This window comes from Calonectris borealis, chromosome 7, assembly GCF_964195595.1.
Source record: "Calonectris borealis chromosome 7, bCalBor7.hap1.2, whole genome shotgun sequence".
Lineage (NCBI taxonomy): Eukaryota > Metazoa > Chordata > Aves > Procellariiformes > Procellariidae > Calonectris > Calonectris borealis.
In genome coordinates this window covers 28,756,679-28,779,208 of record NC_134318.1, presented here as the reverse complement: position 1 = coordinate 28,779,208, position 22,530 = coordinate 28,756,679, and the positions used below count along the sequence as shown (strand labels likewise).

At 63.2% G+C, this 22,530-nt stretch overlaps 1 protein-coding gene across 4 annotated transcripts in view; it reads right to left on the bottom strand.

Annotated features, from left to right (window-relative positions):
- KCNIP2 (potassium voltage-gated channel interacting protein 2) overlaps positions 1-22,530 on the bottom strand; it is a 46,357-nt gene extending 23,827 nt beyond the window's left edge. The window contains exon 1 of one of the 4 annotated variants that reach the window (XM_075154871.1): positions 22,347-22,530. In XM_075154871.1, coding sequence (XP_075010972.1) covers positions 22,347-22,419 — 73 coding nt within the window. In that variant the 5' untranslated portion in view covers positions 22,420-22,530. The remainder of the gene's footprint in view (positions 1-22,346) is intronic. The other 3 variants (XM_075154872.1, XM_075154873.1, XM_075154874.1) reach the window with 3 other exon arrangements.

Here is a 22,530-nt window from a genome sequence, read left to right as displayed (position 1 = left end):
GGGACCGATGGGGGAGGATAGAGGCTGGAGGGGGGGACAGCATCGCGGTGACCCATGTGCCACGTGGACTGGAGCAGCGGCTGGGGAAGAGGGGAGAAGGCTGTGCAAGCCCCACATCCACTCCAAGCCCGAGCTTACGGGAGCACAGACCTGCCCGGCTCTGGGTTTTACCCCACTTCAGCTTCTCCCATAGCTCGGGAGGACACCAAGAAGAGGGTGAGCAGCAGTAGCCGGCACCCCACAGCCAGCCCTGCCTCCGTGCCCGTCCCAGCCCTGTGCATCACAGCCACCCCGCACACCCTGGCAGGGCTGCAGGGGCAGCACGGGGCTGAGCCCTTAGGGCCGCTCAGCACCACACATGGCCAGCCCAGACACCCAGTCCCGGGAGGGACACTCGCTACAGACCCAGCCCCATAGTGCCCAGCTGCAAAGCCCAGGACACCGAGGCAAGGACCTGCAGGACATCCTTGCAGGTGGTGGGGATGGGAGCACCCTGAGGTCCCCTTCCCACTCCACTCCATCACCTGCAGCTCTGCCCCTCACCCGGGGCCGGACTCAGCTGACTCATCCTCTGCCCGCTCTGCTCCGCTCCGGGCGAGTTGGCCGGTGCTCAATGGAGCCAACTAGCAGGGACAGACCTGGCGCTGCCTGCGGGCACACCCAGCCGCCGGAGCCTGGCACGCTGCTCGGCCAGGCCCATGCTTACCCTGGCACCTCTTCCCTTGTCACCATGTTGTGGGCTGGTGTGGAGCCCTAAAGGGCCCACGGGGCTGCGAAGTGATGGGCAATGCCCGCGGGGAGGGTTTCCCAGGGCCAAGCAACCCTCCATCGCAGGGCTCAGGTCCCCATGGGCAGGGAGGTGGCACAGCAGCTGGGCACAGCTCACAGGGCAGATACTGCTCCTGTGTCCCAAGAGCACCAAGAGCATCCCCAGGGTGTCCCCGCCATTCCCTCGCCCCAGGGATGGGCGCAGGCTGGGGAGACCCAGGGGCTCCCCTGGGCGAGGAGGGGACAGAGCCTGGGAGGGTTTTTCCGGGCAGGCTGGGCCCTGGCAAAGGTGGTGCAAGTCCCAGTCCCGCTCCAAGGCGTGACACTGCCACGTTGGCCCAGCAAGGCCTGCCCCGTGCTCCCAGCACAGCGCATCCCTCCCCAGGGTGGCAGCGCAGGGGTCCCCGGCAGTGCCGGGTCACAGGGAGGGCAACCTGCCCCAGGCACGGGGAGCGGGGCAGGAGCCGGGCACCCAGGGTGCACCCAGCACCCACAGGCACACAACGACCTCCCTGAGATGTGCCCATAGGGGTCAGGAGGTGGCTCTGGGCTCACACCCAGGAGAGAGGGTCCTGGCCAGCTGGCTGGGCTGTGTAAGGGCTGGCAGGGGGATGCAGGTCCTGCCACGGCTGTGACAGCAAACCAGCAGCACACGGCACGCAGCTCTGTCCCCAGGACCAGGCGGCATCCCAGGATACGAGCACGGGCAGATGCAGGCACCAGGGTGTGTCCCTGCCCCAGTCCACGGGCACACCCAGGGCTTCTCCAGCCGGATGGAGGGAGGGAGCAGCCCCGGCCCCAGAGGAGGCAAATACCTGGCACGGCACAGAGGGGTCGGACCAGCTGTGATTTATTTGCATGCTCCACTCTGCACCAGTCCCTTCCCCAAATAAAACATTCCCGTCACCCCAGGTCCACAGGGGACCTTCAGGGGCTCTCGTGGCCTCCCGAGAGCATCTTCAGCTTTGCCCCACACAGAGCCCAGTGCAACCCCTCCACCTGGGGCTGAATCGCTCAGCACTGCTCAGCACCAAAACAGCATTTCCCCCCCCCAAAAAGCCCCACAGAGCCCACGAGAAAGAGACCCCCTTCCCCAGAACAGAGCCCCCGTGCCCCCCAGGGCAGCACCTACCTTGAGAGAGGGTCCCGGTGACAAACTGGTAGAAGAAGCGGATCACCCGGCCCAGCTGCCTCTTGCAGCGCTGCTGGCAGTGGCTCATGGCTCCAGCTCACAGCGCTGGGGAGGGACCCAGTCGCACCCCCTCCCGGCCGGCAAACAGCCCCCCAGCTCCTCCAAGCAGAAGGCAATGCCCACGGAGGACAGAGCCTTCCTTGCCCGGAGCGAGCCTGCGGGCATCGGCAGCAGGTCCAGCCCGGCAGAGAGGGCACAGGCAGCGCCCGGCAGCGCGGCAGCCGCCAGGCCCCGCTCCCAGGCAGCAGGCAGCCAGCCGGGAAGTTTTGTGCTGGGATGCTCCTGTGCAGGCTGGCTGCAATCCAGAGGGGCTGGGGGGCTGGCGGTGGTGCCCCTCCCCAGGGTTTAGGCACACAAAAGCTGACCGAAAGCTTGGCAAGGGAGCGAGGTGCCCAGGCGAACCCCCCCGTGCCTGCTGGTCCCCTCCGTGCAGCAAAGTTGCAGGGGGAGGCAGGGAGTAGCGGCAGAGGGATGCTCGGGGCCAGGGAGCCCAGCGGTGCCAGCCAGCTCTCCGGGAGAGGTGGATGGATGCCTCCCTGGGTGGCAGAGCCCTGGGTTGCCCCTGGCTCCTGGTCCGCCCCTTGCCACCAGCTCGACCCGGCACTTCACGCCCCGGCTGGCCGGGAACCAGAGGCAGGTTGGTATGGCAACCCGCAGACTCCACAGGTCCCGCTGACCAATGAGGCACTGCTGCATCCCAGGGCCGCCTCTCTCCAAGAGCAGGGAAGGATGCTCCTTCCGGAGAGGAGCCGGCACCGAGAGCATCCTGCATCCCTGGGCATTAATCATCTGCTCCGGCCAGCCAGTGCTGCAAGTGTCCTGCATCCCTGGACATCAACCATCCAGCGCTGCGAGTGTCCTGCATCCCTGAGCATCAGGGCAACAGCGCTCCAGCGCTGCAAGCATCCTGCATCCCCGGGCATCAGCCCTCCGGCACTGCAAGCGTCCTGCATCCCTGAGCATCAGCCCTCCGGTGCTGCGAGCATCCTGCATCCCTGGGCACCAACCACCCACTCTCACTGGCTCCACGCAGGGGAGGAGACGAGGATCGGTGCAAGGATGGGAGGAAGAGGAGTCAGACTCCCGGACCGCCCGGGCTGAGAGCTGCTCGCTCCAAAGCTCAGCCTGGCAGTGAGTTGCTAGCTTGCACAGTATGTCAGAGCCAGAAGAGAGTCTGGCGCATGGCGGCAGTGGGATTTCCTCCCCGCTCCCAGAGCCAGCCCCAGATGCTCTGTGCAGACTGGCGACCACATCCCTTCCCCAAGTCCCATTTTCCCAGCTGCAGTTCCCTCTCCGCATCACATCCACACCCCACACCAGCAGAATCTCTCGGCTCTGCATCCATCCAGGCTCTATTATCTCATAAGCTTCATCTCTTATTAATGGGGGAGGAAGCGAAGAAAAAGAGACCTGATGGAAAATATAGCTTCTGATCCCTTGAGGGTGGGAAAGGGGGTGCAGGCGTGATCCAGCCGGGAATAGTCAGACTGCCCAGACCCTACCAATGCCTCAACAAGGAGCCCCAAGAGAAGGGGCAGGAGCCCCACAAGGGGTTGGTATGGGGTAACCTCACCCCCTGCTCCCCAAAAGAAGGGCCATCCCCTCCAAACCAAGCCCTCCCTGTCTGTTATGCTGGCTATGCCCCTGCAAAGGGGGACAGCCCCCCAACAGAGAGTCCCCGCACCACGGCAGACAGTGCTCCAGGGCAGGGGGGGACAGGCACCAGGGAATGCTGCACCAGTTGCTGCAGGGCTGAGCCAGGTTTGGGGAGACCCTACAGCAAGGCACGACCCAGTACACCAGGGGTTTGCAACCCTACAGTAATACACCCACAAGACTCCGGGCCAGGGGAGGGCTGCAAGGGGCATCAGCCCTGCAGGAGGAAGGGGACAGCCCAGGCCAACCGAGGCAGAGCGGGCAGCTCCGTGGACGCAGAGGCACAGCTGCAGGGCCAGTCTGTGGATGCAACACTCCAACTGAACCTACCCCCTGCAGACCACCTGCCCAGAGCCAAAAGCTCAGAAATTTGGGCTGCCAGTGGTGCCCAGTCCCCTCCTGCCACTTTCTGGGGACAGGTCAGGGGTTTAGGACACTTGTCCTTATCTACGGTATCCAGGAGCCCCGCTCCTGGCTCAAACCCACAACACAAACACGCTGGGACAATTTCTTGCAACGATCAGATTCCATGAGCTGTGTGACACAAGGCCAAATCCTGCAAACGCAGAGCTCCCCCCACGCTGGGAGAGAGACCCAGCTCCACTGTATCACCGCGGGGACCAGCCAGCACAACTCAGCCCAAGGCAGCCGCAGCATTCCAAAAGCCCGTGGGATACAGGAGAGGTGGCAGAACAGCCACAGGAGGGTGCCAGAGCCCGCAGGACCTGACAGCAACCAAAGTTTGCAGATCCATCCCAAAACCACCATCCAGCTCCTTGGGAGCCAGATCCCACCTGGCCAGGAAGGTTGCTCCATCCCAGCGTGTCCCGGGCAGATGGGAGATGCAAGCGCTGTCCTGTGCACCCTGGTTGTGGTGGCCATGCGGGACAGGGGAGCTCATATGCCCCCCCATCAGCATGCGTAGACTACCCCACGCCAGCCTGCAGGGACACAGTGGGAGAGAAGAGCCCAGCACCGATGTCACCCACCCCACTTCCAGGCTCAGCTGCCTGCCAGTATCCCCGGGTGCTACAACCAGCCCAGAACTGGACAGTGATTTCCAAAGGAGCATCACCCCTCCAGGTTGGCCCTTGGCTCTCCAAAGAGGCCCTTGTGCACTGACATGAACACAGAAGTTCATGGGGACCACTTAGGCTGAGCCGGGGGACTGTCCTCTCCCCCTGCACCCTGCACCCAGCAACCCACGCAGGTATTTTGCAAGCACAGTGCATTGCAGAGAGACGCGAGTCGGCTTGCTCCCATCCCAGGGCACCCTCCGAGCACAGGCTCCCCAGGCTGGCACCAGGGACCGCATGTCTTGCCCTTGCAGGAGGGCAGCAAAGCCACTCAGTCCCTGACCCACCTCTCCCCGGCAAGGCAAAGAGGAATCCAGCAGAAATCAAAAGCAAGCCACAAAGCAGGGCTGTTGAGCCCACTCTCACACACACTTTCTTGCTGACAATCTGTCACCTGGGTCAGACCCACCATGGGTGCCACTGCAGGGTGCACCCTGCCAGCCTCCCACCCCACCTGTGCTTCTCCCAAACCTGCTCCCCCTGCCAGGGGGCCAGTGGTCCCCCAGCCCCTGCCCCAGCCCCAGGGGAACTGCAGTCCCCACAGTGCCTCGCAAGGCAAAGAATGTCCCACATCTCCCAAAGGGATATTTTGAGCTAGCCTGTGTCCCCAGAGCATCTGCTGGGCCCCCGAAAGGGGACACAGCATTGCTAGAGCCACAGCAATGGGAAGGAAGACGACCACGGCTCCAGGCTCTGTCTCCAGCTCTGCTCCCTCCACGTGCTCTGGCTCTGGCAGGGGGAGCAGCTGCCCCACACCTCCCAGTGCCGAGCCTCCACTGGGGACTGGCCCAGCTCCCCGCTGAAGGGTATAAATGGCAAATTCAGGGAGACTGGAGAGCAAAATCGTCCCCCACTTCCCTGACCCCAATCCCTGTTGCCTGCCTGCAGTTTTGGGGCTGTGCCGGGACACTTCCAGCTTGGATGCACGGGAACCCAGGGCAGCCCACGCAATGCCTGTGTGGTGCCACGGCCCGTGGGGTGCCACGGTCTGACCCACGGTCTGTGCACGCCGCGGTGCCGTTGCCGCTGCCTGACGCTAAGAGGAGCCCCCGTACAGCACAGCAGCAGCGGCAGGGCCACGGGGAGGTGAGCCGGGGACATGGTTCATTCAGACGGCTGTGGCGGCTGATGGCACACGGGGGACAGGAGGGGACGCGTGCAGTTGTATCGGAGCACGCAGGCAAGCATGGCCAGCTGGGCAAGGCCGGGCACACCTGCGCAAGGATGCACGGGAACGGCGAAGGCCACCCGTGCACGGCCACACAGCCACCATGCTCTGCTGGCAGTCCCTTGTAGGCTGAAGGGACGGTGACAGCACCGCCAGGGACACAACACAGCTGTCCACACCAGAGCCATTGCTTTCTTCCCTGCCCATGTCCTCTCCTCCTGAGACGGCTTCTTGGCAGACACATCCTTCCTAAGCCACCGACATATGGGCTGGTACCTGCCACGGGAGCGCTGGGGGCAGGGAGCAGCCGGGGGAATTCACGCTGGTTCCTGACCATGAAATATTCATTAGCACAGCCACGAAGAGAAGGGGAAAAAATAAAAGATAAACAGAAGGAGGGGAGCAGACACAATGCTTGCAGGTGGCTTGGCTTGGTGCTCATAAGCCCATGGGGTGACTGGATCAAGGTTTTCAGGGACGGCACTTGTATGTGGGTCCCCTGGTGCCTGTGCAAAGCCTGTCCCATTGTCACAGGTGTCGTGGGCATGTGAGCACCCCTGGAAAATGCAACCAGGAGACAGCCATCCTTTCAGGCAGCCACATGCATGCACACCCAGCAAGGGCAGGGACATCCTGGGACATGAACATCCCCGAGGGGCACCACGCTGGGCTGGTGCTCGGGGGCCGTTCCTGGCTGTGCCAGCCCTGGTTGGTGCCTGGGCTTCAAAGCGTTTCAACCCAGGCCATACGCCCCAAGGACAGGACCAGAGCAGGGCTCCAGCCCAGGGCCACCCTGACTAGGGCATCTGGGGGCTCTCTGGAGTCGTCCGGGGGCTGGCAGAGGGCAGACCCCTGCGACAGCATCTGCCAGCAATATCTCCATCAAGGAGGAAGGGAAATCAGGGTAGGAAGGAGGCACATTTCCATTAAGAGGAAGGGCATCAGGGTGGGAAGATGCAGGGCACCCTGCAGCCCTGTGCCGAACCTCAAGCCACCACTCAGATCCCCAGGGACTGGGCAAATGCCCTGTCCTCTCTGTCCCTAAATCCAGGAGTCACCTTCTTGGGGAGATGGAAGGCACACACATCCTAGCAATGCCAGACCCATGGCTGCTTGCGGGGGACGGGGTAGCTCCTGGCTGGAGGGAGGGCTCAGCAAGACTCGCCCCAGAGCCAGGGCATGCCAAGGGACGAGGAAAAGGACATCCCAGCAGCAAAGACTGCAGGAGCCATGCGAGCCCCTGGTCCCAGACACATCACGTCGGGGTGGACGGCTCTGTGGGAGCCAAACACTGCTGCCATCCGCAGAGGAAGGCTCAACACAGCCAGCCCTGCGTGGGGTCCCGCTGCCGCTCCTGCCTCCTCCCAGCCCCGGGGACCTGCAGCCTCCGGGACTCGGGGAAGTGCTGAAAACGTGATGCCAGCGAAAATAAATAAGGCAGCTAATGAGGTAATTTGCATAGCTATTAGCAGGCAGGATTTGCAGCGGCTCTGACATGGGATGTGCTGTCACGGCGAAGCGCAGCCCGGGGGCTCTGCTGGTGCTTGCAGAGGGAAACACACAGCACACCCGTGCTGTATGGGCCCACCGCAGGCACCCACCACCCCACCCCACCTGCCTGCTGGGCCAGGGAAGCAACGGGGACAGGAGCAAACTGAACAAGGAGGTGGGAGGAAGGCTCAGAGTGGGGCAGAGAGCCTGGGAGGAGTGGTGTGCTCTAACCGTGAGCCCATGCTGCCTTCGGCCACGCAACCCAGGGCTTGGCCCTGCGATGTACAGACCATGGGGCAGCACATGGCTCCTACATTGCCGAGGCACACAGAGAGCATCCATGAAAGGGCGAGCTTGTGAAGGCCGAGGAAGAGCTGCCAGCAGCCCAGGCTGCCTCGCAGGGCAGCCCTGCTGCAGCACAGCCAGCTGGCTCCCCATCCAGAGCTGGCTACAGCTCCCTGCATCCCTTTCCTCCTCTTGCTCCCTTGTGAACCTGGCCCAAAACATATCACAGGACAAGCACAAACCCTTTCCTACCTCACCCTGGCTGCCAGCGAACTCAGCTTGCTCTGACTCCTAGCAGAAGGTGCGATTTTGGGGTGTAGGGCTGTGCAAGAAGCCCAACGGCAGCATGAGCTCTGCATCGTAGCTGCTCCCATCCTTAGATGCTCGGTTCAGGAATCGCCGCGCCATGCCGGGCAGGAGGACACTGGCCATCCCAATACCCCCAGGGAGGCAGGGGCAACACACCTGCAACCTGCAAAGCTGCCGGATCCCCAACCTGCTCTGCCGGGATAGATGCCCCGTAAATCAGCCATGTGATAGAGAGGGGTGGCGTGCAGGGCCGCCCTCCCCCCGGGCTGCCAGGGCCCGTCTGGCTTTGATGACAAACCTGCGGCGACAGCTCGGCTCGTTCCCAGCCGATGGATCTTGTTAAAAAATGCATGTGACGTGATCCGTCTGCTCGGGAAGGCGCTGCCAGGGAAGGAGCCCAGCCCAACGCTGTGCACCGGTCCCGCAGTGCCGACCTGCCAGCGGCCGGCACGCAGCGGCTGATGGGCAGCAGCCTGGCTCTGGTGGCACCAGGCTGGGGACCGGGACATGCCCCAGCCAGCGGGCTGAGCCCGGCACCGGGCTCCAAAGCACCCCTGCAATGCAGGGAAAGGATGGGGGCACCCCCACCATCTGGCAGCAGAGACAAGCAGAAAGACCCAACCGATGGGTGGTCGGACAGACAGACAGACAGACACAAGCTCCACCAGCACCTTGGGTGGTGGGTGTCAGGCAAAGACTGGGGCCAGAGCCCCCCAGGGACCACCCAGTGCCTCCATCGCCCCCACCACCCCCCGTGATGGCCCCCAGCCCTCCAGGTTACACTGAGGCACTAACTCCTCCCAAGCTGTATTTTTTAAGTCAGTTCTGCTAAATATTTCAGGGATTTACACAGAAAAGCTCTCTGTGCTCGGTGGCATGTCGGCCCCATTGGCATCATGCAGGCAGCTGCAGACACCCCCCCCCGACGGGGCGTGAATAATTCATCGCCCCCACGCACAGGGTAGCAAGCAGCGGGGAGGAGGGGACAAGGCAGTGGGGACGGGCTCCGTTGCCCCCCACCCAGGCTCCTGGGCTGCACCCCAAGACCCTCCATGCCCTGCAAAGGGAGGGCAAAGACCAACACCAACATCTGCAGGGAAACTGAGGCACGGGAAAGGGAAAATAGCCAGGAGCTGAGCCCAGCCCTGGTTATAGGACTGAAATGTCAAGACGGCAGCGGTAAGCAAGGACACCACAGCCTGCCTGGAGCATCTGGGGCCATTTCTGAGCTTGTTGGGTCTGCAAAACACAGCAACTCTGGGGGTACCCAGGTATATCAGGCAGCAGAGCAGCACGGCCCCAGGACCTCTGAAGAGCACAGCCTTCACAAGCGGGGACATCGCCGGCTGGAGGTGCACGGCTCGCGCTGGGTACCTGGCTGCCAGCCACAGCATCTCCTTAACCTGAACCGGCACCTTTTTGCCCCTTGGATGCCCATGCTGCTCCGTGCCCATGGCACCCCACGGGGAGCAGCAGAGCTTTCCATGCCCAGCACACCACCCCGCGTCCCCAGGCCTGTCCCAGCTCCCACTCCAAGCCTCACTGGGGTCTCCTGAACTGCGAGGCTGGGAAAAACCTCAGCCTGGCCACAAGTGATGCCAGCCCTGCTCCCAGGGGAGGGCATGGCCCTTGGCATCCCAGCAGGCTGCCGTGTGTCCTGGCCCCCTGGCACGCTTCCCTCCAGCCTTGCCACGCTCACTGCCCCACACCAAGCCACAGTGACGGCGACAAATTAACGAGCCCCGTGCAATCATGCACAGGTTGGGCTCCAATAAATGGGAGATGGCACTAGGCTAATTTCCTTGCAATCAGCGCTCGCTTGGCCGCCGACAGCTCCGGCTCGGCACCGTGACGGGAGGAAACGCAGCAGGGACGGGGTGGGGTGCGACCGCAGCTCCCACGTGTGCAGGGCCAGGCAGCGGGGCACCCTTGATCACCGAGACAGACGCTGCCGGGCCGAGCGGCACGGGAAAGGCTATTAGCAGCACGGCTTATCCAGGGGCTCCGGCAGTGCCAACTGCACAGCTGGGAGAGGGAGATAAGGTGCCCGAGGGATCCCGGGGAGGGGAAACATACTTCAAATGGCAGGAATCTCCCCGAAAACGGACTTGGCTTGAAAGCACCGAGAGTGTTTGCTGCTATTAATAACTCTGGTGCTGCAACAAGGCGCCTGCCCCCCACTCCCCGGCTTGACCCTCCCCACAGCGACACAGGAAGGAGACACAGCGACAAGGCAGGGAGGGAGAGCAAAGCGGTGCTGCAGATGTGCCTGAGGTCCTGACCCACGGCTCCTCGCCTGTCCCCATGCCAACAGCCCCTGTCACTGGCCTGAAACCCCTGGATGGGTGACAACCTGGCTGGGCGGACCTGGGGGGCTTAGGGCAGGGGAGACACACAAGGTCAGTGCTGCTCCTCCAACAGCCCACAGCCCACCTGCACCTTTCTCCAGGCTCAACCCAAGACCCTGCGCAGCCCCAAGGCCGGGCTGATGGCCCCCCATGCCAGCCCTGACCCTCTCCCCACTCATACCCCGAGCGATGGCTCAGCCCTCCGGCCCCCTGCCCAGCACGCCTTGCCCCACGGGGCAGCAGGGCCACCCATCCGGCATCTCCAGGGCACCCACTCAGCCCACTGCCAGCCCAGGGGGCCCCCAGAGACTGCCTTTTTAAACTGACATTTTGGGGACAGGAAAGCTATTTTTGGTTGTTTCGGAGGCAGTGTTTCCATCGCAGTTTGTCTGCCTCCGCCGGAGGGAGGGATGCTCTCCCTGGGGGTGCCATGGCAGGCGGCTTTGTGTTGGGCTGTGGTGCTCAGCACCAGCTCCGCACCACTGGGTCATCCTCACCCCCCTCCCCCGCTGCCAACCCAGTGCCTGGAGCCAACAGGCCCAGGAGCAGGTGGGAAAAGACATCCATGGGTTCCCACCTGGGCGTGAGGGTCAGGACCATCCCACCCGGCGGAGGGGCTAGTGGGAGGCACAGAGCAAAGCCTGGGGACCGTGATCCCACCTGGGACCTCCCCAGCATCAGCAAGATGTCTTTTCCACACACCTTGGTGAGACACCCCCAAAAATGAGCACACAGAGCTGAACAGCCCCCCCTTCCTTGGGGCCCCCCAAGCATTCTTGATAGGAATAAATGTGCCTGGCAATTACTCAGGGGGAGAGTACAGCCTCCCAGTGCAAGACCTGCTGAGAGTCTCAGAAATAAATATGTTAATAATCAAATATCCATCCCGCGCCTGAGCTCACGGGAGGACTTTCAAGTCTAATTAGCAGCAGATTTGTACCATCGCTGCCTGGGCTCGAGGGACAATTCGCCGTGGTTCCCACGAAGCGAGAGGCTCTGCTATAATTAGCCAGCAGAATCCCGTCTGCAAGGATTACCTCCAAATCCCCCCTGTACTCTCGGCTGGGGGGCAGGCAGGACCCGGGTAAGCCAAGATGAGAGATGCCCCCAGGCTTTGATCTGTGCCAAGTGACTCCTGAGCTGCAAATCCAGGGCAGGCAGGAGGACAGGCAGCGAGGACAGGCAGCACACCAGGAGGAGAAGCACCCCAAGCGTGCAGGTCACCCCACGCTCCCCTGCCTGCACGCAACCCCTACATGGGCAGGGAGCTCCTCTCCCCACGGCATCCTGCCACGTAGCCCCAAAGTGCCCCCAAAACCTTTCCATCCCCAGACCGATCATTTCCAAGCCAGGCCCCCGACACCCAGGGCTGCCCACAGCTCCGGGAGGCCAGTCCCCAAATGGGGGACATTTTCCAGTCTACCCCGGCCATGCGTCTCGTACGTCTCAACACCAACGCAAAGAGCTGCCCCCCCTCCCTGAGACCGAAGCTAAGCGTAGGTTGTGATGCCGCTTGCACAACCAACGGCGGGCGCTCGGTGCACTGCGAGGGAGGGGATCGCATCTGCAAAGAGACCCGGTTCCTCGCTGCAGGCAAACACAAATCTCGGGGCTTGGCAACAGTTTGGGGATGTTCACCAATCCCCACCCGGGCCGGGCTGCCCTGCCGCAGCTCGGTGCAGCACTCTGTCTCGGGTGGATGGAAATCCCGTCAGGTCAGACCTTTCCCCAGTCCATCCAAGCAGGACAGGCAGTGCTCCGGGGAGCGCTCCCACCACCCCTGCCCACGTGTTTTTAAACAGGGCCACATCCTGCTCCCAAGGATGCCGTAACAGACACCGCTCCCAGCTCTACAGCACCGGGGATGGGGAGAAAGGGGCACCCAGGGGAGCAAGACATGGGGGCAGCACCTGGAGGTGCACCACTGCCGGTGCCAAACTGGGACCAGCCTCCTGGGGAAGGCACAATGGCAGAGAGACAGCGGAGGGATGAGGGAAGGGATGGAGAAAGAGCAGAGGGAGCCATGTCCATGCTGAGGACAAATGGCACAACCGAGGATGCTCCCGCGAGCGGGGAGCAGGACCCACACGTCCGGCCCCGCGGGGGGAGTGCCTGGCAGATACTCAGCCGGAGCTCACTGACCCAGCAGCAGCTGCCAGGGACACTCATTAGCACCAACTAATTGCGGGCAGAGGTGGCTGGCCTGGCAGCGGGCACCTTGCCCGCACGCTCCTCCTGGCCTGGCAGCGGGCATGGCTCCGAGCCACGGGGAGAATTACAGACAGGGCCACGGGCGGTCGCATCCAGGGCACCTCCTCAGGGATGGCCTGGAAATGCCTGTGCCAGAGATGCTGTGCCCATGCACAACAAAATCAGCATTTCATCCCTCACGGGCACACAGGTACCCTGCGTTCAACCGTGCTCCCCGAGCCAGGGCACAGCCCTCCCCATCCAGCTCCTCTGCCAGCCCTGAGAGACCTCCCCAGCGCCACCGGGTTGTTCGTACCGGCAAACAAGGGGTTACCAGCCCCTCACTTCCCCACAGTTATTTAATTAAGCAGTGATAAAAGGAAAGAGGTATTATCCGGAGAGTGACAGTGGGTTGTAATTACAGCAGGGCGGGCTGAGAAAACAAACAGCGCCGAGGGAGGCGCGGGGTGGTGTGGGTCTGGGGAGCCACCGCAGCCCCTCGGGACCCATGTCCCTGCCCCGGAGCTGTGGCCCAGGGCAGAGGCGGGACCCTCGGGGCTGAGAGCGACAGAGGGGGGGAAAGGCTCCTTTGCCCCGATGGATGTGGTCCCAAGAGCCTCCCCCTCCAGCTCACGCCGGGCTGGGGTGGCCCCAATCCTGGCCCCTTCCCGGGGATGCTGGGTCTGGACCAGCCCCAGGGAGCAGCAGGTTTTCAATGAGTCGCTCTGAAACACTAAACACCGTCTCCTCCCTCCCCGCCCTGCTCCGGGGCAGCCCTCTGCACCGAGGGGACTCACTGCCCAGCTGGAGCGAGGGACAAAGTCCCCCCTGGGACGTGGCACCCCGGAGGGGCTCTGCCTGCCCCCCACGGAGCCGGGCACGATGCCCATCCACTGGGTTCCTCCAGGCTTGGGTTTGAAACTTCTGCCCCGTTTCCCGGGCACAGCAAGGGGCAGGGGTGGGACATGGGGCACGGCCACGCTGCCAGCCAGTAGCCCGCAGCCCCCTCCCCATCCCCCTGCCCAGCCGCGGTGCTCTCCCCAGGGACAGGGAGCGCTTCACCCCCGCGTCTCCTTCCAGGTGCTGGTGGGAGCCACTGGGCACCACCGCAGTCACCGCTGGGACACATCGGGGTGGCTCGGTCCCGAGGGGTGCACAGCCACCTCCCCCCTCCTGCCCATCCTGCTCTGTGGGATGCCGCCGCCCCCTGCGCAGCCTCCAGCCCCAGCCACGTCCCTTCCCTTCACTAAATCCTCCTGCTCCCAGCCCAGTCCTCTTAGGCTCCCCCTCTCCCATTGCAGCATCTTTAAATTAATGCCCGGCCGAGTGTGGGATAGAAGGAAATTATCCCTGGGCAGGGGGGCAGCCTCCGAGGTGCCTTTTAAAGACTAAAGCCCTCTTCCCTGCCCTTCTCCCCCCTCGCTGTGCAGGAGAAGACTCCTGATCTGCCACAACCACAGCAAGCACCACTCGAGCAAGGGCTCCCAGAATCCACAGTCCCAAGCTGGGCTGGGTGAGGGCAGTGAGTCCCCCCCCCGGGGGGGACCCTGCTTGGGAGGCTGTGAGGTGCCTGGGGGGGAGCCCCGGCTGTGCATGGTTTGCAGCAACAGCGGGCTGGGACCTTGCTGCGAGCGGTTGCAGAGCTGCCCTTCAGGGCCGCAGCGCCCTGAGCTGTGCAGGGTCCTGCAGAGCCTGCACCCTCGCTGGGGCACCTCGGGGTCCCCAGCTCTGAAGCAAGAAGCCGGGAGGGATTTGGCTGCTGGAGGGAAGCGCTTGTGACCCCACAGCTTGGGGAGCTCAGAGGAGCTGGAGCAGCACGTGGTGGGGACGAGGCAGAGATGTGGCAGGGACGCAGGCTGCCACAGCACACACCCTGATCAATGCAGGGGACACTTCTGGCCCATGTCATCGTGGAGCAGTTGGGGAAAGCCCCTTTCGGAGGAGCTGTGCAAGGGTGACCAGACACCAAGGCCACGACAAACATGTCCATCCCACCTAGCCGGGGTCCAGGCAGGACTCAGCAGTTTCAGAAAACATCTCAGGGAGCTGACACCATCGCTGCCAGCATGGTGTGGCCATGGGACTACAACCCCAGCAAGACCTGGGATGCTCCCAGCCAGCGATCCCACTCAGCTGCCCTCTCCCGGGGCAGCAGTGGCCGGGGTGGCGGGGAGCCAGGGCCAGGCATCACTGGATGGAGCAGTGCTCCCGCTGATCCTCTCCATTACGCAACAAATTATTCCACTCGCATTAATGACTTTGCGGCAAAGGGGGAAATGACATGAATGATTCCCGGTGCCTGGGAGTGACTCACTTTGCACGGCAGAGGGGAGGCGAGCGGGGAGGGCGGGCGCCGGGGGAAATTTGCTCGGGTCAGCATGAGCGGCGCGGAGCAGGGCCTGGGTTCAGAAGATGCAACTTCTGGAAGGAGAGTTGGGGGGAAAAGAAGAGGTACTTAAGGGCAGATCCCACCACCGAGGAGAGGGCTGAGATGTTCCCAAGGGACACCGGCATCAGCCCTAACCACAGCATATTACAGCATCCCTCGCTGCGCTGCCCGAGCCCTGCACCCATTTGCTAACCTGTGCTGCGACCCCAAAACCCAGCGCCAGCAGCCATCCCCCCCGCTCCGGGGTCAGGCAGGAAGCTGAGACCCCATCCAGGTGCAGGAATGTCACTGCCAAGGGAGGTGGCTCACGGGGGCAGCAGAACAGCCCAGGGGGGTCCCGTCCTGCCCAGTCAGTCCCTCCATCTCCACAGGGCAGAGCTGGGGCAGCGGATTTGTGCCACCAGCCCACCAGCAGGGTTAGTCACTCCATCACTCTCTCTGACCTGCTCCTGGGAGAGGGCCCGCAGGTGAAGCCATGCATCTCTGCTGTCAGCCTGGCACTGGCCCCTGGGGCTCTAAGCATCCCCTGCCTGCCCGCGGGCACCGCTGCTGCTGCAGCACGGTCCTTGTCAGACTTCTCTGTGGGTCAGCCAGACCCCATATCCCTCCCTCCCCTCTGGGACGAAGCCACCAACTTGTCCGAGCTGCAGCCCAGGGCCCTCCGTGGAGAGTGTGGATCGGGCTCGTCTGCGTGCAGGGGCACGCGGCGCCCTTGCCTCGCACAGGGCACAGCCGGAGCTGGCACAGGAATCGGACGGGCACCACAGCAGCCATGCTCAGAGCTGGGGCACCTGCTTTTATGGCCCGCAGACTCCGACGTCCCCAGGTCCCCAATGTCCCCAGTTGGGGTGAGCAGGAGCAGCATGGATGGGACACCAACCCTCTTGCCGCACCCCAGAGCCCCCAGCAGCAATGATAACACCATCCTGGGGTCGGGAGGGGTGCCGGCTGCCTGAACAGGAGGGGTCCCCACCTGAGAGGTTCAAAAGTTGGGTGGCTCCTGCAAAAACAGGGTTGGAGTCACCTAGAGCCAGACGGAGCTGAGCCCTGGGGGCTACCACAGGCAGAGGCACGATGCTGCGAGAGCGTGGGCATGCACATGTACAGCACCCCTGCCCGCAAGTGTCCATAGGTGACTTGCCCTGTCCGGACCAGAGAGGAAATGTTCAGGGAGACCCAAATTCAGATGCAGGTGACACCCCACCGTGCTCCCCATCCCTGTCAGCTCCTGTTGAAGGCAGCAGCCATCCTGCCCCCAGCTCCCCTCCCGCAGGGCTCCCGTTTTCAAACAAGCTCCGTTTCCAAACTCACACCGCTCCCTGGGGGGCTGCACCACCCATTTTCATTTGAAGCAGAAAGCAAATTTAAAAGCCAGAACCAGCCTGAGCCACAGCAGCCCGGCGATGGGAGGACCCCGATAAGAGCCTCCTGCCCAGCACAGCCCTGCCGCCACATCCCCTTTGCAAAGGGTATTGCTGAGAGCGGGGCCACTCCATCCTCTGCATCCCGACCCCAGCCCTGTCCCATGCACTGTCCTGCCGCTCACCCCAATGCCATGGCACCCACCCAGCCCCGGCTGCCAGCAGAGCACCCTGGTATGGATGGTGGGTTGAACCGGACCCCTGCACCCACCCACAGCCCCTGGCCTGTGGAAAGGGGCTCCTCTCCCCCTTTGCTCCCAGGGAAGCTGCTTGCACCAGCCCCCGCAGTCCACTTGCTCTGCAATAACCACCCCCGGGGCTTCGCAACCCCTCAGTGTAGGATTTTGACCCCCACTCCAAGTCAGAGCCCCTCACTGTGGCGTCGGGGAGGCAGCCCGCCTGGCTCAGCCCCCCCGGTGGGGCACGGCAGGGAGATTCATTTCACTAGAGGCTCATTCATCTGCAGCACAATTAAAGCCCAGGGCTAGTATCCATCCCGGTGGCAGGAGAGCGATTTGCCAGCAGATGGATTTATCATCTCCCAAGCACAGCAATTTGGCTTAAACAAAACCAAACCACTCCTCCTAATGAAAACACCACTAATGAGCAGAGCCAGCGAGGGAGGGGGAGGGCAGCTCCACTAATGGGGTCTCTCCTGTCCTTCCGGGCTGGAGTGACCCTCTGATGCCCCGGCTGCAAGGCAAGGGCATAAGGCTTAGCTCCAGCCAGGATGTATGGACCCAGCATGGCCCAGGGGAAACCGGAGCCCGCTCCAGGGACCAACTCTGCTCACCCTCCCAAACCTCCTCCTGTCCCCACTCCCAAGGCTCTGGGGGCAACTGGTCCCAGCACACCACACAACAGGAAAGCAGCAGCACCACCGAGTCCGAACACCTTATCCGGCTGCAACACGGCCAGCCACGGGGAAAAACTCCTCTCTGTGCCCGGACGCAGAGATGGCAAAAGAAAAAAAAAACCCCTCCCTGCCCGTGCATCGCCAGCCCGTGCAGCAGGAGCTGTACACCTTGGCCGAAGTTGCGACAGCCCATGAATTATGCATCAGCATCTGCAGAAATCAGCCGTTTAACTGCCCCGACCAAACCTACGAACTTCCTGTCAATTAATCCTGTGCCACCGATTCCCTGTGGGCTCCGACCTGCCTCTGCCTGCGGAGATGCAGCTGCAGCTGCCAAAACCTCAGCTCTGGCCTCTCCACCTGCAAAATCCAACCTGCCTGCGGGCAGCGGTACCCACTAGCATCGTCCCCGTGCCCCCCTGCCCCGCATGCGGCTCTGCCCTGGCGTGGGCTCAGAGCAGCATCCCACCTCCCCACCGGCAGAATCTCAGCCTCCGGTCAGGAGAGGCCACAACGCCCCGTGAGAGGGGATTCATCGGCATCAAAGGGCTGCAGAGAAGCCAGGACAGCAAAGAGGGAAGAGGCAGAGGGGTACAGATGCCAGAGAGAGGGAGACAGCGGACAGAGACGAGGCAGAGTCAGGCAACGCTCCCATCACCCCGGGAAGGTGCAGCATCCGTCGAGCGCAGGGCGCTTTGGCACAGAGGGGACCCCATGGGAGCCCCCCGCCCCAGCGCATGAGTGGGAGCCCTTTCCCCACCGTACCCCACCCTGACCGGGGGCCTCCTGCGGAGGTTGGGGACCTAGCTCGAGGGTCAGCCCGACTTCCAGCCCAGCCTCACCGCCGGGCCGCGGGAGCAGAAGCAGCAAGCGGAGGGGGGATGTGTGGGGCAGCAGAGGCAGCGCGGAGGAGGCAGGTTAGCGGGGGAGCAGGGGGATGGGCAGCACACTTGGTTCCCACAGGCCAGAACCCCCGGGGGAAGGACATTGGTGTGTGTCACCCTTCCTGGGGGCTACTTCTAGGAGGAGGGGATGAACCATGCGTACTGCTGGCCACAGGGATGCAGGCAGCCGGCCCTGCCAGACCCGCGTGCACCCCGTGCTGCTTGAGGAAGCATCCGGGCAAGAGAAGGAGCTTTGTTCTGGGCATGGGCGAGGCGCTGCCATGGTCTCAGGCACAGTCCCCATCCCAGTCCCCCTCCCCGGGATCCACCCCAGCAGATAGCCACGGCACACAACCTGCCACGCAGCCGGGCGCCCAGCCGGCCCCTGCCTGCCTCCTGCCCTCACCCCCACCCCATCGGCCCCATCACTCCATCCTCTGGCTAGAGATCCCAGCTCTTCCCCCTACACACACTATTATTTGGGACAGGCTAGCACTGACACCCCCTCCACACCGGGAAATAAATTCTCCCCCTTGCAGGTGGAAGTCCCACGCTACGGCAAGCTCACAGAGATTTTCCTCCCACCCGGCTGAGCACGGGCTGCGAGCAGCCACGATGGAGCCGCCGGGTTTGCCGGCAGCAGAACAAACCCTGGCGCAGCCCTAGATCTGCCCATCACCTGGTACCTGTCTGCAGCAGACGCAACGCTGGGGCACAACTCTTGGGCTTTACCCTGCGGCAGGGACCGGAGCCCGGGTCCCGCTGTCCTCCCACCAACCCCACTGACCCCACTGACCCCACTCGGCGTGTTTGCGGGGGACAGTTCAGCCCCATCTCTCCTTTCTTACTGCCACGGGGAGAGATGCCTCTGAAACACCCTCCCTCCAGGTAGGGAGGAGAGCTCGGCCAGATGCTGCACTGCCACTACACTGGTACCTACAGTCTTCATCTCACTGGGTGGGCTGCTCAAAGCACTAAGAGTTAGGGAGTCCCCATCCATCAGCCATGCCTCGGGAGGCAGGAGGATCCCAAAGCTCTGCAGATGGTCTCTATAGCAATTGCTCACCCGCTGCAAACACTGCAGCTGCCTTTGGGGTGGAGCAAAGCAGTTGCTCGAGACCCCGCAACACGACAATGGGAGGGAGAAAGCAGGGATGAAAAGTGAGCCTCCTAACCCCTTTGGGGGAGCAACAGCCCCGGAGATGAATCCCTCATCCTTCCAAAATGCAGCTAGGGGGTTTGACCCACCCCAAACAGCCCAGGAATTGACCCTGTGCCGGCACGTGCTGTTACGCTCGCAGGACACAGCATGGCTGGGATGGGCTTGTCCCGCGGGGTGAGATGGGGCCTGACCACCCATCCCTGCTCCCCAGCTGGGACTGGGGCAGCCCCGCCGCCCGCACACCCCTGCGGAGCGGCGGGCAGGAGGGAAAGCTGCCTCTGAGCCCCCCTCGCCTCTTGCACTGCCAGATTCGGGGCCAGGGATGCGATACCTGCGCTCCTCAGGGCAAAGCGGCACCGGGTTCCCATTTCTCCCGCATGGAGGGCCATGTCCAGAGCAGTCCCAAGACTCTGGCTCCGGGCTCGGCTTGCACACTAATCGCTCATATCATTAGAGGGCTGGAGGAATAGTGTAATTTGTGGATGGCTTTTATTTCTCGCTATCATCATCTAAATATCCCAGAAATGGACTGGTTTAATTTCCTAGTAGCATAACCTGAACATTTCTCTCCTTAACACCCAGGCGGGTGCCCAGCCCCAGGCTCAGCAGCCGGGCACGGCTGGTGCCTGCCCTCACCCCACGCCACCGCACCAGGGCCAGGCACGGGCAGGGTCCGTCCCAGCTCGCCCCAGCGCAGCCAGCCCGCACTGCCCCGGCACACGGAGCCGGTGCCTGCTCTCCCCGCCGCTCACATGCAGGCAGCTTTCATTCACTCGGGCTCTTGCCTCTCACACACACGTCCACGTGCTGCGCGCCCGCACAGCCCACGGCTGCTCTGGCCGGGGACCGGGGCGGCTGGGCACCACGGGAGAAGCCGTAGGGAGGGGGGGCTGTCACTGCACCCCCATTTTCAACAACTCTTTAAATTTAAAAATCTGTGCTGCCAGGGAAGGTGAGGGGGGTTCTACCCTGCGCATGGCTGGGGGTTCTGTTTCCCCTTAGCCCCTCTCCTTTTGGAAGGGGGTATTGCTAACTCTTCTCTGGGCAAGCATAGATGGGGGTCTCATCACCCCCATCCTGTTTTTGAGAGTCATGGGGAGGCAGCAGGACCGACTGCTGTTCCCCGTGCACACCAGCAATTGCTGGAGCTGCCGTGGGGCTGTCGCATCACCTGACATCAAATCATCTCTCAGTTAACAGCTCTTGCATGGCAGATGACCCCCAGGTCCTGACAGACCCTGATGGATGGGAGTCCCCAAGGCTGCAGGAACACCGTGAACTGCTCATGCTTGTCCCCAAGCAGGACTGAACTACCAAACAGCAGGTACCAGCAGGGACCCTCCCATCTGCAGGGAGAAACTAAGCCCACACTGGCATTGCCAGCTCCACCCCGGGGCTTCGCTATGGCCTCACGGGGGTCTCAGCTTCTCACCACATCCCCAGGGTACCAGGAGAGCCCAGGCCAGGTTAGCAGGCAGGGGCTTGAGCTATTAAACCCTCCCTAGAGCTAAGGTTGCATCCCCTCTCCTCCTGCCTGCATCACTTCCACACTCTTTCTGGGAGAAAAACAACTTTCCCTCCACCGGGAGGGATGGCTTTGGCGTGTCCAGCCAATGCAGGAGAAATCGGTGCCGCCGGGACCAGCTCCCTCTCCTCCCCTGCCCTGGCAGGTCACTGACCTGAGAGCGATGGCAAATGAGTGACGTGCCCTCCTGCGGCCTCTGTTTCCCATGCTGGGAAATGGGGCAGATATTTCCAGCCTTATTCCCCAGAGGCTTCCCTGCAGCCCCATCCCCGCGGGCAGGGCTGGCACAGCGGCACAGCTCCCCTCTGCCCAGGTTCCCGCTGCACAGCTGGCTCGGAGGTAAGCCCAGGCATAAAAGGTCTCAGCCTCGGAGAGAGTAGAATTTATTTTTAACTTTGGTTTGATTTAAACCCATATGGACATTTTAAAGTTACCGGAGAAACCAAAAGTTCTGTGTGGATTCCAAATTCCTACACAGCTCAAAAATATCTTCCCTGCAGCACGTTTGGGCAGGCAGCAAGCAGCGTTTCCCACGCGCGGGGCTGCTCAGGAAGGCAGAGCAGGGGTCCTGCCCTGCTACCACCACCTCCTCGAAACTCCAGAGCAACGCCTGAAATCCATTCCAGACCGTGGCAGCAAAAGCATCACCAGGACTCGGGGGAGCTGCCTGTGCACATACCCCAGTGCCTGTGGCACGAGGGCACCCAACCCCACCAGCTACGGACAGGTTCGGCTCCGTTATGGGTCCCGGGAGGCAGGCAGGAACTGCTGCCCCATTTCACAGCTGCTGCGATGGAGGCCCTGAAAGGGGACGGGATTTGGCCTGATCCGTGGAGAGCACGTGGGGAAGGAGGGATATCGCCAGTTCCAGCCTAGCTGCGTCGCTACCGGCCAGTGGGGGATGAGGTGCGATGGATGGACGGATGTTGTGGTGGGATGTGGGATGCCAGGCAATTCCCTGCTGGGGCAAAGCATGGAGGGGGATGCAATAGGTCGCAGATGGGTCATATTTGGCCTCCCTGTCCCACAGCCACCCCATCCTGGGGGCAGAGCATCTCTGGAGATGCTCTAGGGGACACCGGGTGACAGGTGGAGAAGACACCAGGCTCAGTGGTGCTGCTGTGGTTTGCTGAGCAGAGTGAGCCCCTCCGATCCCAGGGGAACCTGCTGCCGTGCCACCCCAGGGTGCAGCGGGGGGTCCAAAGCATGACAGAGAGAGCCCAGCGCCAAACCCTGGTGTCCCGAGGGGCTTGCGAGCAGCGGTGAGGGAGGGTGAGCTTGGGGGTGGCCAAAAGCAATTCAAGCATCCCACCCCGCGGCGGGGGCCTTTTCCCTGCAAACCTGCCTGAGGCAACCTCCGCCGGGCTGGGACTAACCCTAACCGCCCCCCGGAGCATCCCCCCCCGGGCCCGGGACTGTCCCCCTGCTCCAGCGCCGGGGTCGCACCCACCCCCCCCATCCCCGGGCAAGGCGTGCGGCGAAGCGGGGCGGGCAGGGGGGCCGGGGCTCAGCCGGGTCTGGAAGCAGGCGGGCCGGGGTGCCCGGGGCCGGGTCGGGGTGCCTGGGGCCACCCCCGCGCCGTGGTCCCGAACGGCTGCTGCACCTTCCCCGGCGGGCGGCACTCACCCGTGAGCTGGTCGTAGGAGCCGTCCAGGTCGCGGGAGTCGGACAGGCTCTCCTTCCTGCCCTTGCTCCGCATCTTCCCGCCCCGCCGAGCGGCGGGGGGAACGGCGACGGGGCGTACGGGCTCCGCCGCCGGGCAGGGGGGGCCCGCGCCCGCCGCCTCCCCCCGCCCCGCCGCCCGCGGCGC